General features: G+C 44.5%; 1 protein-coding gene across 7 annotated transcripts in view; it reads left to right on the forward strand.

The window, feature by feature from the left end:
- Nucleotides 1-20,718, forward strand: part of INPP5B (inositol polyphosphate-5-phosphatase B) — a 299,917-nt gene that overhangs the window by 258,486 nt on the left and 20,713 nt on the right. For all 7 annotated transcript variants that reach the window (XM_069757108.1, XM_069757101.1, XM_069757102.1 and 4 more), the window contains 3 exons: nt 198-333; nt 1,807-1,917; nt 7,618-7,783. In XM_069757108.1, the coding sequence (XP_069613209.1) occupies nt 198-333; nt 1,807-1,917; nt 7,618-7,783 (413 nt within the window). The remainder of the gene's footprint in view (nt 1-197; nt 334-1,806; nt 1,918-7,617; nt 7,784-20,718) is intronic.

Genomic DNA, 20,718 nt, shown 5'->3' on the forward strand with positions numbered 1-20,718 from the left:
CCCTGTGGCCCAGTTTAAATAGCAACAGGTTTTTGCTTTACTTTCTCAGGATCGGTTGGGAATCCAGAGGTCAGGCCCATACCAGGTTTATGTTGTTTATTTGTATTTTGTTTCCGCTTTACACTGTTTTTTTTTTGTTGTCCTGTGATTGTAACTGCTTTAATGATGTCAATATGATGCTCCATTTTTATTGGTAGTGAAAAATGCCGTGCGCCTGCCTGGTGTGATCGCATTCTCTGGAAAGGCAAACATGTGACACAGATGGATTATCAAAGCATCATGTGTCTAAAAACCAGTGACCATAAACCAGTCAGATCTGTCTTTAAAATTGGGGTAAGTAGCTTTGAGTTATTTGTGTAGTGTGTCAGATCCCGTTGACCTCTATGGAATTCCAACATGTGCCAAAATCCTCATAGAGTTAAAGGGGTTGGTTCATGTGTGATATGCCATTACTGTCAGGTCTGAGCACTCCAGCGGCTGTGACCACTGCCTAAGGCAAGAGTCTGGAGGCCAAATGGTCAACCAGCAACTATGTGACTTCAATTTAAGGATCATTGAAAGTGTCAACGTACAGACTTCCACTGATATGTCATGAATGTCTGTCTGAGAAATTAGCATATACCGTAAGTAAGAGATGAATGGAAACATGGTTCTCTTGCTCTGTTGAAGTCTAATGGAGTTACAGAGGGTGATGCAGTGACCCATGTTACAGCCAGGGGGCGCTGTATGTGCTCCTCAGGATACTCAAGGAGGCGTATTTGTAATGGTGATAATGAAACAGTGTCCGGCATGATTGTAAATGGCCGGTATGTGTCGCAGAAGGAGTCTGCGCTGTAAGCCTGTAGTAATGTTGTTCTGGGACCTGTAGTCCCACAAGTATTTGCATAGTTAAAAGGGAGGTTTGCAGGGTTAGTCGGGAGAGCTGGGCGAGACTGACTAACCACACACATCTCCCACCTATGGGGGTGGTTACAGCTACATAATGTGACCAGGGTTTGGTCTCATGGTTCAGAGTGGATGGACCTGAATGTTCAGAATGTGAAGTCCTGGAGTGGACTGGATTCCTGGAAGCACATGGTGAGGCCATGGACTGAAGATCGGTGTTGGAAGGTCTTAGCAATGGATAGGCTAGACTTCCTGAGTAGCACCTGGTGAGACCATGTACCTGCAGAGCGTAAGACGGCTTCAGTGTTGGCAAAGCCAGGACAACATGGAGTCAGCTTGAGGAGCGGCGCTCCTGGAAGGTAACCCCAGGCAAAGGGGGTTGTAACATACGGCAGAGAGGTTTATCTGCTACATGAACAGATTGGTGGTCATGATATGTTCGCGGATGTAATGACATGGACTTTATGTGGTTTATGCGGAGTTAATAAACCAAATAGACTGTTTATGTGAGAAAACGTTCATGTGTGCTTTAATAATCCCGCTGCCAAGCGAGTGTTCCCAACACACCCAGGGAGCGCTATCTCACAAGAGGTAGACGAGCAGAGTTCTGAATTCCACCTATGGGACACGTTCCGAAATTCTGTGGACATGCTACAAATGTCTCATGGGGAATCGCTTGTAGCCAATAGATAATTTTAATAGAATAGTCCAAAAACAATGGCAGCTTTAGAGATTTTTTTTTTCTTTATCCATAGTCAAGATAAAGTTGAGGTTTATAAAAAAAAAAAAAATATATATATATATATATATATATATATATATATATATATATATATATATATATATATATATATATATATAAACTCTTACCAATTTAATAGTAGATGAACACAATATGTTTACGATCTTTTATCTGTGCAGGCAAAAGTGGTTAATGAAGAGCTATATAGAAAAACGTTTGAAGAAATTGTCCGTTCTTTGGACAAGCTGGAAAATGACTGCATTCCTTCAGCTACTTTATCTCAGCGAGAGGTATATTAGTAAGGAGCAATATGGTGGTTTGTATATGTTGGATTTTTTAGTACTGTGGCAGATTTGTTTTGGATTTAGTTAAAAAAAAATGCAGAAAATTGAAGACAGCTCTGTTTGCAACCTAAATGCTGTGGCAAATTGTGTGTGTGTGTGGCAGAGCAAGAGGACCACTAAGAAGCTTTGGTTGCTTTTGGCTGCAGCATTCAAAGGGTTAAATGACTACTATGGGCATTATCTCGGCCCTCTGCAGTTACACCATTTCTGCTGCAGAGCTTGCACTCGCTAGATCGGTATACACTGTGTGCAACATTATTAGGCTAGTGGGTATTCTGACCATATCATCATTTTTAATTTGGATTTCCTTTCTCTAAACTTGAATGCTTATTGGATGCAGCAGATCATGTGATGTGTATTTGTGTAATGAAGGAGGGTAAGGCTTAACCCCTTAGTGACAGAGCCAAATTTTTGAAATCTGACCAGTGTCACTTTATGTGGTAATAACTCTGCAATGCTTCAACAAATCCCAGTGATTTTGAGATTGTTTTTTCGTGACACATTATACTTTATGATAATGGTAAATTTACGTTGATATGTTTTGTGTTTATTTATAAAAAATATCAGAAATTTGAAAAAAATGTTAAAAAATTAGCAATTTTCAAACTTTGAATGATTATCCCTTTAATCCCGATAGTCATACCACAGCAAAACATTAATAAATAATATTTCCCACATGTCTGCTTTACATCAGCACCATTTGCAAAATGTTATTTTATTTTGTTAGCATTTTAGGAGGTTTAAAAATGTAGCAACAATTTAATTTTTTTCAAGGAAATTTGCAAAATGTATTTTTTTAGGGACCTATCCATGTTTGAAGTGAATTTGGGAGTCCTATATATAGGGAAATCCCCACAAGTGATACCATTTTAAAAACAGCACACCCTGACATATTGAAAACTGCTGTCAGGTAGTTTTTTAACCCTTCGGGTGATTTTCAGGAATTAATGCAAAGTGGCATGAGAAAAATGAAAATGTGTATTTTTACCACCTAAATGTCTCTAACTTCTGAACAGATTACTACAGCCGTCAGACTCTAAGGCCACTATTTGGTCATGAATTGCCATGACAAACATCAGGACCACACAATCATGATCTGAGACCACCAAATGGGATAAAGAGGAAGCCCCCACACTCTGTTAACCATTTATAATGATGTAGTCACTATTGACAGCAGCATCTAAGGGGTTAAACAGAGATAGATGGTGCAAACACTGATAATGGCTGATGCAGCAAGTTGTCAGCTATAGTGTACAGCCAACAGCTGCTGGATTGTCACCTGAATGGGGATATAAGTCTCTTATATCTCAGGTCAGTTAAAAGGCGTATTGGTGGTCATTAAGGGGTTAAAGTGTGCATAATTCGTAGGCAGCTTGTTTTCCTCAGACGAAGAAGAGATTTAACTGAATCTGAAAAGTAAAAAAATGTTTAGTCTTACAGAGGGATGCCCCAATACTGCACCTCTGCTGCCGTATGTGTCCCTATTACTGCCCCTGATACCCCAATACTGCGCCTCTGCTGCAGTATGTGACCCTATTACTGCCCCTGATACCTCAATACTGAGCCGCTGCTGCCATATGTGTCCCTATTACTGCACCTGATACCCCAATACTGAGCCACTGCTGCCGTATGTGACCCTATTACTGCCCCTGATACCTCAATACTGAGCCGCTGCTGCCATATGTGTCCCTATTACTGCACCTGATACCCCAATACTGAGCCACTGCTGCCGTATGTGTCCCTATTACTGCCCCTGATACCTCAATACTGAGCCGCTGCTGCCATATGTGTCCCTATTACTGCACCTGATACCCCAATACCTAGCCGCTGCTGCCGTATGTGTCCCTATTACTGCCCCTGATACCTCAATACTGAGCCTCTGCTGCCGTATGTGTCTCTATTACTGCACCTGATACCCCGATACTGAGCCGCTGCTGCCGTATGTGTCCCTATTACTGCCCCTGATACCCCAATACTGCGCCTCTGCTGCAGTATGTGACCCTATTACTGCCCCTGATACCTCAATACTGAGCCGCTGCTGCCATATGTGTCCCTATTACTGCACCTGATACCCCAATACTGAGCCACTGCTGCCGTATGTGTCCCTATTACTGCACCTGATACCCCGATACTGAGCCGCTGCTGCCATATGTGTCCCTATTACTGCCCCTGATACCCCAATACCTAGCCGCTGCTGCCGTATGTGTCCCTATTACTGCCCCTGATACCTCAATACTGAGCCTCTGCTGCCGTATGTGTCTCTATTACGGCACCTGATACCCCGATACTGAGCCGCTGCTGCCGTATGTGTCCCTATTACTGCCCCTGATACCCCAATACTGAGCCACTGCTGCCGTATGTGACCCTATTACTGCCCCTGATACCACAATACTGAGCCAATGCTGCCTTATGTGTCCCTATTACTGCACTTGCTGTGTGGTTCTCTGTGCCCTCTAAATTCTAAAGCAACTCTCTACAATATAGTAATGCCAGGTGCAAGTTCCATAGAAAACAGTGCCCATATTTTGCCCCCTAGAAAGTAATATTGCCCTGTGTGCTCCTTTGATAGCCATAGTAACCTGAGTTCCCCTATAGCAATAAGTGCCCACTTTACATTTAATAATGCCCCGAGTCTCCCCCTGTACAGCTCCCCTATACACAGTATAATGCTCTCTTATACACAGTATAATGCACCCACACAGTATACTGACTCCTTAGTAGCCCCCAAACTGTTTGATGGCTCCAACACTGTATAATGACCCCCCACACTGTAATCTCCATACTGTATGATGGCCCCCTAGACAGCCTCCATATACAATAGCATAATGCACCAAATAGTCCACAATATAGTATAATGCACTCCCCATAGGCAGACTATAGCATACGGCAGCCCCCATAGGCAGACACTGTAATAAGGCAACCCCCTAGAGGCAGACTCTGTAGTATAAGGCAGCACCCCCATAGGCAGACCCTGTAAAAAGGCAGCCCCATAGGCAGACCCTGTAATAAGGCGGCACCCCCATAGTCAGACCCTGTAATAAGGCGGCACCCCCATAGTCAGACCCTGTAATAAGGCAGCCCCCATAGTCAGACCCTGTAAAAAGGCAGCACCCCCATAGGCAGACCCTGTAATAAGGCGGCAGACTCTGTAATAAGGCAGCACCCTCATAGTCAGACCCTGTAATAAGGCAGCACCCCCATAGGCAGACCCTGTAATAAGGCAGCCCCCCATAGGCAGACCCTGTAATAAGGCAGCAGCACGCATAAAAAATAAATAAATACCCATCTCTCTTCATCCTGGTTCCTGCGCTGCTCCCGCTGAACTCCTGACAGCAGGCGCCGGGCAGTGACGTCATGGCGCGCGCTGTCAGTGTCGGCAACGTCAGACCCCGACACTGACAGGGGGATAATGGGAGAAGGAATGTACAGTTACAGTAGCGTAGCTCCGGGTGGGTCCCCTCAGAGCACCGGGCCCGGGGCGCCCGCACTCTCTGCCCCCCGGTAGCTACACTACTGCTTACCACCATTGATCAAGACACTGAAGTTAAAACATCAAGACTGGGCCAAGAAATTGCTAGACAAGCAGTGGAGACTTCAATGCATTGTTGTACACCAAAATAGTGGTTTTCTTGAAAGATGCAAACTTTTTCCTGTACCACTAATAGAAGAAAGTATTTTTTAAAAACTGGCAGTAGGTTTGGGAGTTGATATTGAGACCATCTGCAACCTGTAAAGGTTCAAATAGCTCATCTTTAATAATACCAGACCATAGTACCCCACCTTCACCTTGCTGGTATCTGAGTCGAAGTGGAGGGCTGTGCCCATTACTAATCCATGGGCCCGTCCATCTGGTCCATCAAGATTCACTCTCATCTCATCTGTCCATAATGTCTTGAGATATTTCTTGGCCCAGTCTTGACATTTCAACATCAGTGTCTTGATCAGTGGTGGTTGGATTTCAGCCTATCTTACCTTGGCCTTGTCTCTGACCACTGAACACCTTATACTTCTGGGCTCTCCAGGGAAGTTGCAGTTATGAAATATGCTAACATATTCTTTGTCGCTCCACATTTGATCCTTCTGAAGTCGTTGGCAGTTAATGTGCATCTACGGTATTTTTAAACATTATTTTGTGACCCTGTGGTACCAAAACCTTTGATGCTTCTGTGATCACACCCCAATATCTTAGGGCAGCATGGTGGCTGAGTGGTTAGCACTGTTGCGCCGGGGTCCTTGGTTCAAATCTTGCTAAGGACAAAATCTGCAAGAAGTTTGTATGTTCTCCCTGTGTGTGTGTGTGTTTCCTACGGGTTTTCTGGTTTCTTCCCACACTCTATACTGATAGGGAATTTAGATTGTGAGACCCAATGGAGACAGCGATTATAATGTCTGTATTATGTGCTACTATGGAATATGATGGCACTATATAAGCAAAACATAATCATTTTTGCAATTTCAAGAGTGTTGCATCCCTCTGAAAAAAATTGTATTAATTTTTGATTTTTCAGTGACAATTAAATATCTTTTTTGGCTCTTGTTTTCCTAAAGAAAACAAATTGCCGAATAATTCTGCACACCTTGGTAAAGGATGCTAATATCCTTAGGCCTCACCCCCCTTATTACACAAATGCACATCACCTGATCTGCTTCATCCAATAAGCTTTCAAGTTTATTCTGCTTGGAGTTGGAAAATGTACATAAAAATGATATGGTCAGAATACTCACTGCCTAATAATTCTGCACTGTATATAACAGATATGTGCATGGACAAGGCGCAGATCTAATGTGCAGCCTGCCTGTCATGTTGAGAATTACAATACTCATGTATGATTGCAGCATCGTACAGTGGCAAAAGGTCATGGTTCTTGGAATGCAGGGATGAAAAACTGGAATAGAAAAATAAAACAATCTTGCTGAGGTTGGAAGAAGATAACATGGCCACCCATCTTACATGGCTTTCTACATAGTGTGCAACTGCTAGCGTGAATGACATATAAATGTACATAAGCATACACTTCTACTAAAGATAATAGAAAGGAAATGATTGACTTTTTCAGGTCAAGTTTTAGAGGGATAGTCCACTGCTTGGACAGCTTCTTGTTAAATGCCCGAGTTCCCCTAGGAAAATAAAATCTTGTTCTTTCCTTCCGCACTGGTGCTGTTCCAGCAATGTCTGTCTGCACTGGATCTCCATTACTATTTCATCAGACTGGACATCTGATCTGGCGAAATATTGATGAGCAGCAGCCGATCAGCTACCACTGATTATGTGACGTGAGCACTGTGGCCAGTGTCACAGGAGCACTAGGAGACCCGCTTCCGACATTGCTGTTATGGCGCTGATGCAGAAGGTGAGATTAAGCTTTTCTGATGTTGACTTGGGGGATGTATGCATTTAAAGGGGTTGTCTACTTTTAGGTTTCTTTTAAATGTTTCTGTTTAGTGATTTAGGTACAGAATACTAATTCATGCTAAGGATGGCTGCCCATAACCTCATATCAAACTTGTCATTCATAACATGATTGTAGACTTCTTTCATAATTTTTCTTTGTTTTCTATACCATGCCCACACATACACAGTGAAACAATAGATGAGCGTTACTGATAAAGGAAACTCAGCATTCTGATGTGTCATCTATTCCACAGTTTTCCTTTAAGGATGTGAAGTACATGCAGCTACAAGTCCAGACATTCACTATTCATAATGATGGGCAGGTGGCATGTCAGTATGAATTCATAAGTAAGCTGGACGAACGGTCGTACAGCAAGCAATGGCTCCGAGCGAATCCAAGCAAAGGATTTCTGACCCCAGGTATGTGCACTTTCTATTGTGTGCCGCCACTCCTGGGGTTCACTGTATTCCCACAAGTTAATCTATATTTAGGAATTGTGTTGGACGTCTCGAGAAACCCTTTAAAGGGAAGGTACCGCGTTTGTAGATCATTAATTAATCAATGTAATGTAGCATAACATGCTGTTATAACCCAGATTTGAATGCATGTAAAACAGATTTCGTGTGATATATGAGTAGAAAGAATGCACTGGGGGCTGACATCTTGGTTTTGCAGCAGCAGTAGTACGTCACTATCAGTGTCAGATTACGGCACCCCATGGACATAGGAGATAATAGACCGGCTCGGACCCTATCTGTAACATTGCAGCAGCATTAGCAGTGAGCTGGGCACGCCTCTGGGGGCTGCACAACTCACTGCTGTAGGTGTGACTAGCTGCCATTTTATTAGAGCCCTGTGCTATCTGCCGAGCTCCACTTGCTCTCTATCACAGGAGAGAAGAAGCCCTCACTGCTCCTCTGTACTTCAGGCACTGCAGGTTCTGGGCAGACATCCTCTGCTCTCACACGCTGCCCTGTGTGCTTCTCCTGCTCTGTCTCCGCCTCCCCACTTGCACACAGTCCCAGTGATCTCCGGTAAACTGCACTCTCCCCCTGTGTCACTCTCCCTCTCTGTGCGGCGTGGGGGGGTCTCTGTGCGGCATGGGGGGTTTCTGTGCGGCGTGGGGGGGTCTCTGTGCGGCGTGGGGGGTCTCTGTGCGGCATGGGGGGTCTCTGTGCGGCGTGAGGGGGTCTCTGTGCGGCGTGGGGAGTCTCTGTGCGGCGTGGGGGGGTCTCTGTGCGGCGGGGGGGGCTCTCTGTGCGGCGTGGGGAGGTCTCTGTGCGGCATGGGGGGTTTCTGTGCGGCGTGGGGGGGTCTCTGTGCGGCGTGGGGGGTTTCTGTGCGGCGTGGGGGGTCTCTGTGCGGCATGGGGGGTCTCTGTGCGGCGTGGGGAGGTCTCTGTGCGGCATGGGGGGTTTCTGTGCGGCGTGGGGGGGTCTCTGTGCGGCATGGGGGGTGTCTGTGCGGCGTGGGGGGGTCTCTGTGCGGCGTGGGGGGTCTCTGTGCGGCATGGGGGGTCTCTGTGCGGCATGGGGGGTCTCTGTGCGGCGTGGGGAGTCTCTGTGCGGCATGGGGGGGTCTCTGTGCGGCGGGGGGGCTCTCTGTGCGGCGTGGGGAGGTCTCTGTGCGGCGTGGGGGGGTCTCTGTGCGGCGTGGGGGGTCTCTGTGCGGCGTGGGGGGTCTCTGCGGCGTGGGGGAGTCTCGGTGCGGCGTGGGGGATCTCTGTACGGCGTGGGGGGGTCTCTATGCGTGTATGCAAGCATCGTCCGATGGGACTACAAGTCCTATCGGACGATGCCTGCTACAATGACAGTGATTGACACATTAGCCAATTATGGGACAGTAATAGTCCCATCATCCGGCTAATGTGTTGAATGAAAAAAAAAAAATACTCCATACATACATGCCACATACATGCCACATACAATACATTCATACATTACATACATATAGACATGCAGTACATTAAACATAGAGTTCATACTCACCATTACTTGTCACTTTGTTCCCCGAAGCCAGTGTCATCTGTAAAAAAAATATTAAAAAAACAAACAACCAATATACTCCCTGTCCGCAGAAATCCACGAGTGTCCCACGACGATCTCCCGTGGAGAGCAGCAGCATCAGATAATGCGACTGCTCTCTAGGGGCTCCAGGAACACAACACAATGACAGCAGGAAGGTATCCTTCCACCACTGTATTCCTCCGCCGCTGTAAAAAAAAAAGTCCCTAGTCTCACTTTATGCCATTGGTGTATGAAAAATTTTCCCAGGCAGCAATTGCCATAAAGTGAGACCTTGTCCTAAGGTAACCTCTCAGTGATGCACTGTAGGAGGCATTGTCTCCTGTCAATGTGTCACTGAAGGTCCCATAGAGCAGTGACATCACCCGATGTCACTGTTCTATAGGGGAGATCGTCGTGGGACACTCGATATTAATTGGACTACGGCGGATAGGTAGTATACGGTTTATTATTTTACGTTTTTTGCAGGCGCTGAAGTATGGTAAGTATGGTGAAATGAAGAATATTAAAATACTTTTTTCCTAATGTGTGCGTGTTTTTTTTTAACCCTTTCTTAGTATTGGATTAATAACGGATAGGCGTCTTATTGACGCCTCTCTGTTATTAACCCGGCTTAATGTCACCTTACAATAGCAAGGTGACATTAACCCTTCATTACCCCATATCCCACCGCTACACGGGAGTGGGAAGAGAGGGGCTAAGTGCCGGAATTGGCGCATCTTACAGATGCGCCATTTCTGGGGCGGCTGCGGACTGGTATTTGTAGCCTGGGGGGGGGCAATATCCATGGCCTATCCTATTCACTGCAGAGCTGGAGCTCCCAGACAGCTCCTAATGCTGCTCCATGCACACCACATGTCTTCACTCTTCTTGGGTCCAGATGCTGCTGAGCCCACTGTGTTCTGCTCCTCTGTAAACAAGCTGTCACTCTGATGCAGTAACTGCTGGTGATAGCAGGTCACAGGGCAGTCACACACAAAATGGTGCTGCCCTGTGATGCTGCTCTTCATACTTACTGTTGGGGCAGTAACTGCTGACCATTTCCCTCCCCTTTTGGGTGGTCTAATATCCCTGGGGCAGAGCTGCTAAATCTTACTATAGCTGCTTGAGGTCTAAAACGGAAAATGCTCCCCCTAGTGGTAAATATGTATATTTGTAGAAAAATATATAATATTTTTCATATAGAAATGTTTGCAAACAGTGCAAACATTGCATTAATACATTTTAATTACTATTTTAAGCTTAATTTCACAAAAAAACAAAATACGAGAAAACTGGTGGCACCTTCCCTTTAATTTGGCAACCATGATAAGGTATGGTATTGTATCTACATTTTCCCAGTGATTCCAACTGCTATACCCATTTATGAAATTAACCCCTTAGCGACCGCCGATACGCCTTTTAACGGCGGCCGCTAAGGGTACTTAAACCACAGCGCCGTTAATTAACGGCGCTGTGGAAAAAGTGTATAGCGCCCCCCACAGGCCGATTTTCTCCGGGGTCTCGGCTGCCGAGGGTAGCCGAGACCCCAGAGAACATGATTCGGGGTTTTTTTAACCCTCCCCGCATTTGCGATCGCCGGTAATTAACCGTTTACCGGCGATCGCAAAAAAAAAAAAAAGAAAAAAAAAAAAAGCGATCTCTTTTTAATTTCTCTGTCCTCCGATGTGATCGCACATCGGAGGACAGAGAAAAGGGGTCCCAGGTGGCCCCCCAATACTCACCTAGCTCCCCCGATGCTCCTTGTGTCTCCCGGTGGGCGCCGCCATCTTCAAAATGGCGGGCGCATGCGCAGTGCGCCCGCCGGCCGGCACCGGGAGAATCTTTGGGGTCTCGGCTGCCTGGGGTAGCCGAGACCCCAAAGAGCATGATCGGGGGTCGGTTTTAGCGACCCCTGTTTTGCGATCGCCGGTAATTAACTGCTTACCGGCGACCGCAAAAAAAAAAAAAAAAAAAAAAGTAAAGTGTAATTCTCTGTCCTCTGATGTGATCGCACATCAGAGGACAGAGAAATAGGGGGATTCGGGGACCCTATCATACTCACCTAGGTCCCTGGATCCTCTTGCTGCTCCTCCTGGCCGCCGGCAGAAGAACATGGCGGACGCATGCCCAGTGCGCCCGCCATCTGTCTCCATCTGCCGGCCGGCAGGAGAACAGCGGTTAGGGCTAAAATTAGGGTTAGGGGTAGGGTTAGGGTTAGGGGTAGGGTTAGGGGTAGGGGTAGGGTTAGGGTTAGGGGTAGGGGTAGGGTTAGGGTAGGGGTAGGGTTACGGCTAGGGTTAGGTTAGGGCTAGGGTTAGGTTAGGGGTAGGGTTAGGGGTAGGGTTAGGGTAGGGGTAGGGTTACGGCTAGGGTTAGGTTAGGGGTAGGGTTAGGGCTAGGGTTAGGTTAGGGGTAGGGCTAGGGTTAGGTTGGGGGTAGGGTTACGGTTAGGGGTAGGGTTAGGTTAGGGTTAGGGGTAGGGTTACGGCTAGGGTTAGGTTAGGTTAGGGGTAGGGTTAGGTTAGGGGTAGGGTTAGGGTTAGGGTTGGGGCTAAATTTAGGGTTAGGGTTGGGGCTAAATTTAGGGTTGGGGCTAAATTTAGGGTTAGGCTTCTTTCACACTTACGTCGGTACGGGGCCGTCGCAATGCGTCGGCCCGACATACCGACGCACGTTGTGAAAATTGTGCACAACGTGGGCAGCAGCTGTAGTTTTTCAACGCATCCGCTGCCCAATCTATGTCCTGGGGAGGAGGGGGCGGAGTTACGGCCACGCATGCGCGGTCAGAAATGGCGGATGCGACGTACAAAAAAACGTTTCATTGAATGTTTTTTTTGTGCCGACGCTCCGCCAAAACACAACTGATCCAGTGCACGACGGACGCGACGTGTGGCCATCCGTCACGATCCGTCGGCAATACTATGTGCAAAAAACGCATCCTGCGGGCACATTTGCAGGATCCGTTTCTTGTCCAAAACGACGGATTGCGACGGAATGCCAAACAACGCAAGTGTGAAAGTAGCCTTAGGGCTAGGGTTAGGGTTGGGGCTAAAGTTAGGGCTAGGGTTGGGGCTAAAGTTAGGGTTAGAGCTGGGATTAGGTTTAGGGTTTGGATTAGGGTTGGTATTAGGGTTAGGGTTGGCATTAGGGTTACGCTTGGGATTAGGGTTAGGTTTGGGATTAGGGTTAAGGTTAGGGTTGTGATTAGGGGTGTATTGGGATTAGGGTTAGGTTTGAGGTTAGGGTTGAGATTAGGATTAGGGGTGTGTTGGATTTAGGGTTTTGATTAGGGTTATGGTTAGGGTTGACATTAGGGTTGTTTTGGGGTAAGGGTTGTGATTATGGTTAGGGTTAGTGATTAGGATTATGGATCAGGTTGGGATTAGGGTTAGGGGTTGGAGCTAGAATTGGGGGGTTTCCACTGTTTAGGTACATCAGGGGGTCTCCAAACACGACAGCCAATTTTGCGCTCAAAAAGTCAAATGGTGCTCCCTCCCTTCTGAGCTCTGCCGTGCGCCCAAACAGTGGGTTACCCCCACATATGGGGCATCAGCGTACTGGGGATAAATTGGACAACAACTCCTGGGGTCCAATTTCTCTTGTTACCCTTGTGAAAATAAAAACTTGGGGGCTACAAAATCTTTTTTGTGAAAAAAAAAATATTTTTTATTTTCACGACTCTGCATTCTAAACTTCTGTGAAGCACTTGGGCATTCAAAGTTCTCACCACACATCTAGATAAGTTCCTTGGGGGGTCTAGTTTCCAAAATGGGGTCACTTGTGGAGGGTTTCTACTGGTTAGGTACATCAGGGGCTCTGCAAATGCAACATAATACCCGCAGACCATTCTATCAAAGTCTGCATTCCAAAACGGCGCTCCTTCCTTCCGAGCTCTGCCGTGCGCCCAAACAGTGGTTTACCCCCACATATGGGGTACCAGCATACTCAAGACAAATTGGACAACAACTTTTGGGGTCCAATTTCTCTTGTTACCCTTGTAAAAATAAAAACTTGGGGGCTACAATATCTTTTTTGTGGAAAAAAAAAATATTTTTTATTTTCACGGCTCTGCATTATAAACTTCTGTGAAGCACTTGGGCATTCAAGGTTCTCACCACACATCTAGATAAGTTCCATGGGGGGTCTAGTTTCCAAAATGGGGTCACTTGTGGGGGATTTCTACTGTTTAGGCACATCAGGGGCTCTCCAAACGCGACATGGCGTCCGATCTCAATTCCAGCCAATTCTACATTGAAAAAGTAAAACGGCGCTCCTTCACTTCCAAGCTCTGCGGTGCGCCCAAACAGTGGTTTACCCTCACATATGGGGTATCGACGTATTCAGGAGAAATCGCACAACAACTTTTGTGGTCTAATTTCTCCTGTTATCCTTGTGAAAATAAGAATTTGTGGGCAAAAAGATCATTTTTGTGTAAACAAAAGCGATTTTTTTATTTTCACGGCTCTACGTTATAAACTTCTGTGAAGCACTTGGGGGTTCAAAGTGCTCGCCACACATCTAGATAAGTTCCTTAAGGGGTCTAGTTTCCAAAATGGTGTCACTTGTGGGGGGTTTCCACTGTTTAGGCACATCAGGGGCTCTCTAAACGTGACATGGCGTCCGATCTCAATTCCAGCCAATTCTGCATTGAAAAAGTCAAACGGCGCTCCTTCACTTCTAAGTTCTGCGGTGCGCCCTAACAGTGGTTTACCCCCACATATGGGGTATTGGCGTATTCAGGAGAAATTGCATAACAAAATTTATGGTTACATTTCTGTTTTTACACTTGTGAAAATAAAAAAAATGGTTCTGAATTAAGATGTTTGCAAAAAAAAGTTAAATGTTCATTTTTTCCTTCCACATTGTTTCAGTTCCTGTGAAGCACGTAAAGGGTTAATAAACTTCTTGAATGTGGTTTTGAGAACCTTGAGGGGTGTAGTTTTTAGAATGGTGTCACACTTCATTATTTTCTATCATATAGACCCCTCAAAATGACTTCAAATGTGATGTGGTCCCTAAAAAAAAATGGTGTTGTAAAAATGAGAAATTGCTGGTCAACTTTTAACCCTTATAACTCCCTAACAAAAAAAAATTTTGTTTCCAAAATTGTGCTGATGTAAAGTAGACATGTGGGAAATGTTATTTATTAACTATTTTTCGTGACATATCTCTCTGATTTAAGGGCATAAAAATACAAAGTTTGAAAATTGCAAAATTTTAAAAATTTTCGCCATATTTCCGTTTTTTTCATAAATAATCGCAAGTAATATCGAAGAAATGTTACCACTATCATGAAGTACAATATGTCACGAAAAAACAATCTCAGAATCAGCGGGATCCGTTGAAGCGTTCCAGAGTTATAACCTCATAAAGTGACAGTGGTCAGAATTGCAAAAATTGGCTCGGTCATTAAGTACCAAATTGGCTCTGTCACTAAGGGGTTAAATATCTTTCTATTACAGTTTAGGAAATTCTAATGGTTACACCAATTCATATACACAGCGGTCTTCATGTATAAAACCAAGATAAAATGTCTTACTGTTGTCCTTGCATAAAATAAAATTACTTTTCATAAGTAAGGAAAAATTGTGAATTATCATGAGAATCTAGAATGTATCAGTTTATATATTTTAAGATAAAAAAGACTAAAGACACACAACCCGACCCCTCCCGATATATTCGATGAAACCTGACAAAGCAGCGAATTTTAGCAGGAAGGCCCAGCCATGTAATGTGTATGGGGCCCCTGGACACTTCCCTACAGTGGTCACGGGAGAGGAGGCTTGGGCAGCTTGAACTCCGATGCCATATATTTTATTAAAGTAGGTTAATGGTTGAATAACTGGTGTGTCATGATGATGACATACATATTTTCATCTATATTAACCATTACACTCATTCAAACTCGCCATATGTCTTCAGTGATCCCGGCCACAGGGCAAACAATCTTTTTGGGAAACGTTCTTGCAAAGAGTGTTTGTGAACTAGTAACTATAGGACTAAAATGTTTCAACTTGGCTGCTTTCTTTTCAGACCAGGCCAGAACACATTAATCCATTATTGATTTCAGTTTATCTAGTGAAATTTAACGTTCGACTAATGCACATTGCCACCTTTAAGCGGTGTTCATACTTGCATTTAAATCTCCCAATGGCTATATTTATATAAAATGTTACCTTTTCTGATCAGGCTGAGCTGTTCTTGCTGTCTAAACCATATGGGCACTAATGCTAGGACAGTGTGGTCCATGGACCCCATCCTGGATACAGCATTGTACCTGGTTTTGTCATATTGGAAGCCTTGGTGCAGAAGTATATGGAGCCCAATAACAATTAGTGTGGATTACAAGCTAGGCTTGTATATATGGAGTATAATGCCACTGGAGACTTATCATCCCCATCATATCGCTATAAGCTTTTTGCCTGGCTGTAGACTTTTTCTGACTGGCCATAGCCTGTATCCCATTTGTAGACTATAGACCAGTGATGGCGGACCTTTTTGAGACCAAGTGCCCAAACTGCAATACAAAACCAACTTATTTTTCGCAAAGTGCCCTGAATGCTGAGGTTTTAGATTAGAAAGACAACTCGTTCATTAGCACGCTATAGAGTCAATATCAAAGAGCTTGTAAGCACCGCACTCCAAGCCTAAGATACTAGCCACCAATTGTAGTGAATTTCTGTTCTTGAGAATGGAGAGGATTTTTAATCAAAAGTAAAACTGAAATTTTTGTTTTTACAACCTCTTTGCAATTGTAACCCTTTTTCATGATGAGAACAAACCCTTTAAGGCAGGGTACCAAACTCAAATGCACAGAAGGCTAAAGTTAAAATCTTGCAAGTTGCAGGCCAACTTTGATATTTGTTAAAAAAAATTGAGGACGTTTTTCCTTATCAAATAAAACAATAGGAAAAACCCAATGTGGCTAAACAAAGAAGTAAGACAGGCAATTAACAGTAAAAAGAAAGCATTTGCACTACTAAAGCAGGATGGCACCATTGAAGCTCTAAAAAACTATAGGGAGAAAAATACTTTATCTAAAAAACTAATTAAAGCTGCCAAAAAGGAAACAGAGAAGCACATTGCTAAGGAGAGTAAAACTAATCCCAAACTGTTCTTCAACTATATCAATAGTAAAAGAATAAAAACTGAAAATGTAGGCCCCTTAAAAAATAGTGAGGAAAGAATGGTTGTAGATGACGAGGAAAAAGCTAACATATTAAACACCTTCTTCTCCACGGTATTCACGGTGGAAAATGAAATGCTAGGTGAAATCCCAAGAAACAATGAAAACCCTATATTAAGGGTCACCAATCTAACCCAAGAAGAGGTGCGAAACCGGCTAAATAAGATTAAAATAGATAAATCTCCGGGTCCGGATGGCATACACCCACGAGTACTAAGAGAACTAAGTAATGTAATAGATAAACCATTATTTCTTATTTTTAGGGACTCTATAGCGACAGGGTCTGTTCCGCAGGACTGGCGCATAGCAAATGTGGTGCCAATATTCAAAAAGGGCTCTAAAAGTGAACCTGGAAATTATAGGCCAGTAAGTCTAACCTCTATTGTTGGTAAAATATTTGAAGGGTTTCTGAGGGATGTTATTCTGGATTATCTCAATGAGAATAACTGTTTAACTCCATATCAGCATGGGTTTATGAGAAATCGCTCCATATCAGCATGGGTTTATGAGAAATCGCTCCTGTCAAACCAATCTAATCAGTTTTTATGAAGAGGTAAGCTATAGACTGGACCACGGTGAGTCATTGGACGTGGTATATCTCGATTTTTCCAAAGCGTTTGATACCGTGCCGCACAAGAGGTTGGTACACAAAATGAGAATGCTTGGTCTGGGGGAAAATGTGTGTAAATGGGTTAGTAACTGGCTTAGTGATAGAAAGCAGAGGGTGGTTATAAATGGTATAGTCTCTAACTGGGTCGCTGTGACCAGTGGGGTACCGCAGGGGTCAGTATTGGGACCTGTTCTCTTCAACATATTCATTAATGATCTGGTAGAAGGTTTACACAGTAAAATATCGATATTTGCAGATGATACAAAACTATGTAAAGCAGTTAATACAAGAGAAGATAGTATTCTGCTACAGATGGATCTGGATAAGTTGGAAACTTGGGCTGAAAGGTGGCAGATGAGGTTTAACAATGATAAATGTAAGGTTATACACATGGGAAGAGGGAATCAATATCACCATTACACACTGAACGGGAAACCACTGGGTAAATCTGACAGGGAGAAGGACTTGGGGATCCTAGTTAATGATAAACTTACCTGGAGCAGCCAGTGCCAGGCAGCAGCTGCCAAGGCAAACAGGATCATGGGGTGCATTAAAAGAGGTCTGGATACACATGATGAGAGCATTATACTGCCTCTGTACAAATCCCTAGTTAGACCGCACATGGAGTACTGTGTCCAGTTTTGGGCACCGGTGCTCAGGAAGGATATAATGGAACTAGAGAGAGTACAAAGGAGGGCAACAAAATTAATAAAGGGGATGGGAGAACTACAATACCCAGATAGATTAGCGAAATTAGGATTATTTAGTCTAGAAAAAAGACGACTGAGGGGCGATCTAATAACCATGTATAAGTATATAAGGGGACAATACAAATATCTCGCTGAGGATCTGTTTATACCAAGGAAGGTGACGGGCACAAGGGGGCATTCTTTGCGTCTGGAGGAGAGAAGGTTTTTCCACCAACATAGAAGAGGATTCTTTACTGTTAGGGCAGTGAGAATCTGGAATTGCTTGCCTGAGGAGGTGGTGATGGCGAACTCAGTCGAGGGGTTCAAGAGAGGCCTGGATGTCTTCCTGGAGCAGAACAATATTGTATCATACAATTATTAGGTTCTGTAGAAGGACGTAGATCTGGGTATTTATTATGATGGAATATAGGCTGAACTGTAGGCTGAACTGGATGGACAAATGTCTTTTTTCGGCCTTACTAACTATGTTACTATGTTACTATGTTAATTAACTTTTGGAATTATAGTGGAATAATATAATATGTTAAGTAACAGCAGTAAAAAGAATACGTCCCAATGGCCTAATTTAAATATGTAAAAACAAAGGATAAAAAACCCCTGAATAAAACTGATAATAAAAGTATGATGCAAACAAAAGTGCTCCCAAACACAGTATGATATGTCAATAGTGAACTACTCCACACGCACAGTGATGACCCTACTGTACCCCCCCTCCCTCAGTCCCCCCAACAAAGAATGGTGAACCCCATCACAGTATGATTCTCCAACTGTAAACCCCACACAGCCCTCCATACAGTATAATGGGTGCATAAAGTCCTCAATGCAGTACATTGTCTCTACATAGATCTCCATAAAGTATAATGGCTCCACATAGTCCTCCATACAGTGCCCCCTGTCTGAGATTGGCTTGACACCATTTTGTCTCCTATCAGAATTCCCCGTGTCACATGTCTGCTGGGACATGAGCACTCCTAGCCCCCACTTTTTTCCTACCTGAATGAAGACCCTTTACTATGGTAATGGACTAGGCCAGTGTAGCAGGCAAATGGCACTTCAAAGATTGAATGAGGAAGCCACGCCAGCAGGGTGCATGGAGGTGCCTGGGGGCTCAATTAAAGCATACACGTCAGGTGGCTACAGGATACACGTCTATTGTCTTCCCAGCCGGACCGTCTACAACATGAAATTATGAATTATGGATGCATCGTCCGAGGTACAGGCTCATAAAAAATATCCTCATAGCCCTGAAGAAATTGCACACCTGACTCCCGGGTCACTGAGGGTTCTGGAACCTGAGATATAGAGATCAGCCTCCCACAGCGATCAAATGGGTCCAGGTTTCATCCCTGTATGACCGGCAGAACAAACCACATGCGCTGGTACCGCCCGTGTACTGATCCGATCATCCTGAGAGAAGTTATTCCATTTATTAAATATTGGGAATAGATCCTGCAGGGAAGCTAGAGGGTGGAGATTATTAGCCCATCCAGGTACAGGGGGGAGGGACACAGAAGAATTAAGAGCTGAGGACACTTGGAGAGTGCAGACACGACATGAGAGATGATGAAGAAATAAGGAACAGGGCATGCCAGCCAGAGGGGAGCAAGCACATGCTTTTTGGGGGCTGGCTGGCAATTAGAAGTCTTGTACCTGTGGAACGCAGAGCTCCCTGGCCTCCACAAGTGACCTTCAACCTGGTAAATTGACCTCCAGCTTTATACCTCTAAGCCTTGTACTATTATTGTTATATTTTACTCTGACTGTAACTCTTGGTATATTTTTACTGTATATTTCTTGTAATTATCTAGTGCGCCCTTAAGGCAATTAAACCATAAGTTAATCTTGGGCTGATCCTTTTATTCTGATTGCGAATCTTAGAATACCCAGCGTGGGTAACAGAGCAGTCTCCCCGGCGGCCATTTGCTGTAGGTGCTGTTCCCTTATTGGCCTGAGAGACAAAGGGGGCGTCGGAGAGCTGTGCCTGTGTAGTTACGTCACGGATTGGTGACGTTGGAGGAACCAGTTTCCTTCACAGCCCCACATTATGCTCCATTCAGTATAATGGCCCCACACGATGCTCCATACTATATAATTATATAATGGCCCCATATAGTGCTCCATACTGTATAATAGCCTCACATAGTGCTCCATACTGTATAATGGCCCCACACAATTCTCTATACAGTATAATGGCCCCACACGATGCTCCATACTGTATAATGGCCCCACATAGTGTTTCATATTGTATAATGTGCCCATATAGTACTCCGTACAGTATAATGGCCTCATATTATAAAAAAAAAACAAAAAGCCGTATATATTCGTGTATAAGCCAACCTGAGTATAAGGCGGGGCACCTAATTTTGCCACACAAAACTGGGAAAACATATTGACTCGAGTATAAGCCAGGTATGCATTGTCCCCCAATCCCTATTCTGGTATGCATGGTTCCTCATTCCCATCCTTGTCTGTGTGGTTCCTTATCCCCATCTTTGTATGCATGGCTCCTCATCCATATCCTTGTATGTATGGCTCCTCATCCATATCCCTACATGTATGGCTCCTCATCCTCATCCTTGTCTGCATCGCTCCTTATCCCCATCCTTGTCCGCATGGCTCCTTATCCCCATCCTTGTATGCATGTTTCTTTATCTCCATCCTTGTATGCTTGGCTCCTTATCTCCATCCTTGTATGCATGGCTCCTTATCCCCATCTTTGTATGCATGGCTCCTTATCCCCATCCTTGTATGCATGGCTCCTCATCCCCATCCTTGTATGCATGGCTCCTCATCCCCATCCTTGTATGCATGGCACCTCATCCCCATCGTTGATTGCATGGCT

This window comes from Ranitomeya imitator, chromosome 3 (assembly GCF_032444005.1).
Source record: "Ranitomeya imitator isolate aRanImi1 chromosome 3, aRanImi1.pri, whole genome shotgun sequence".
NCBI classification, from domain to species: Eukaryota; Metazoa; Chordata; class Amphibia; order Anura; family Dendrobatidae; genus Ranitomeya; species Ranitomeya imitator.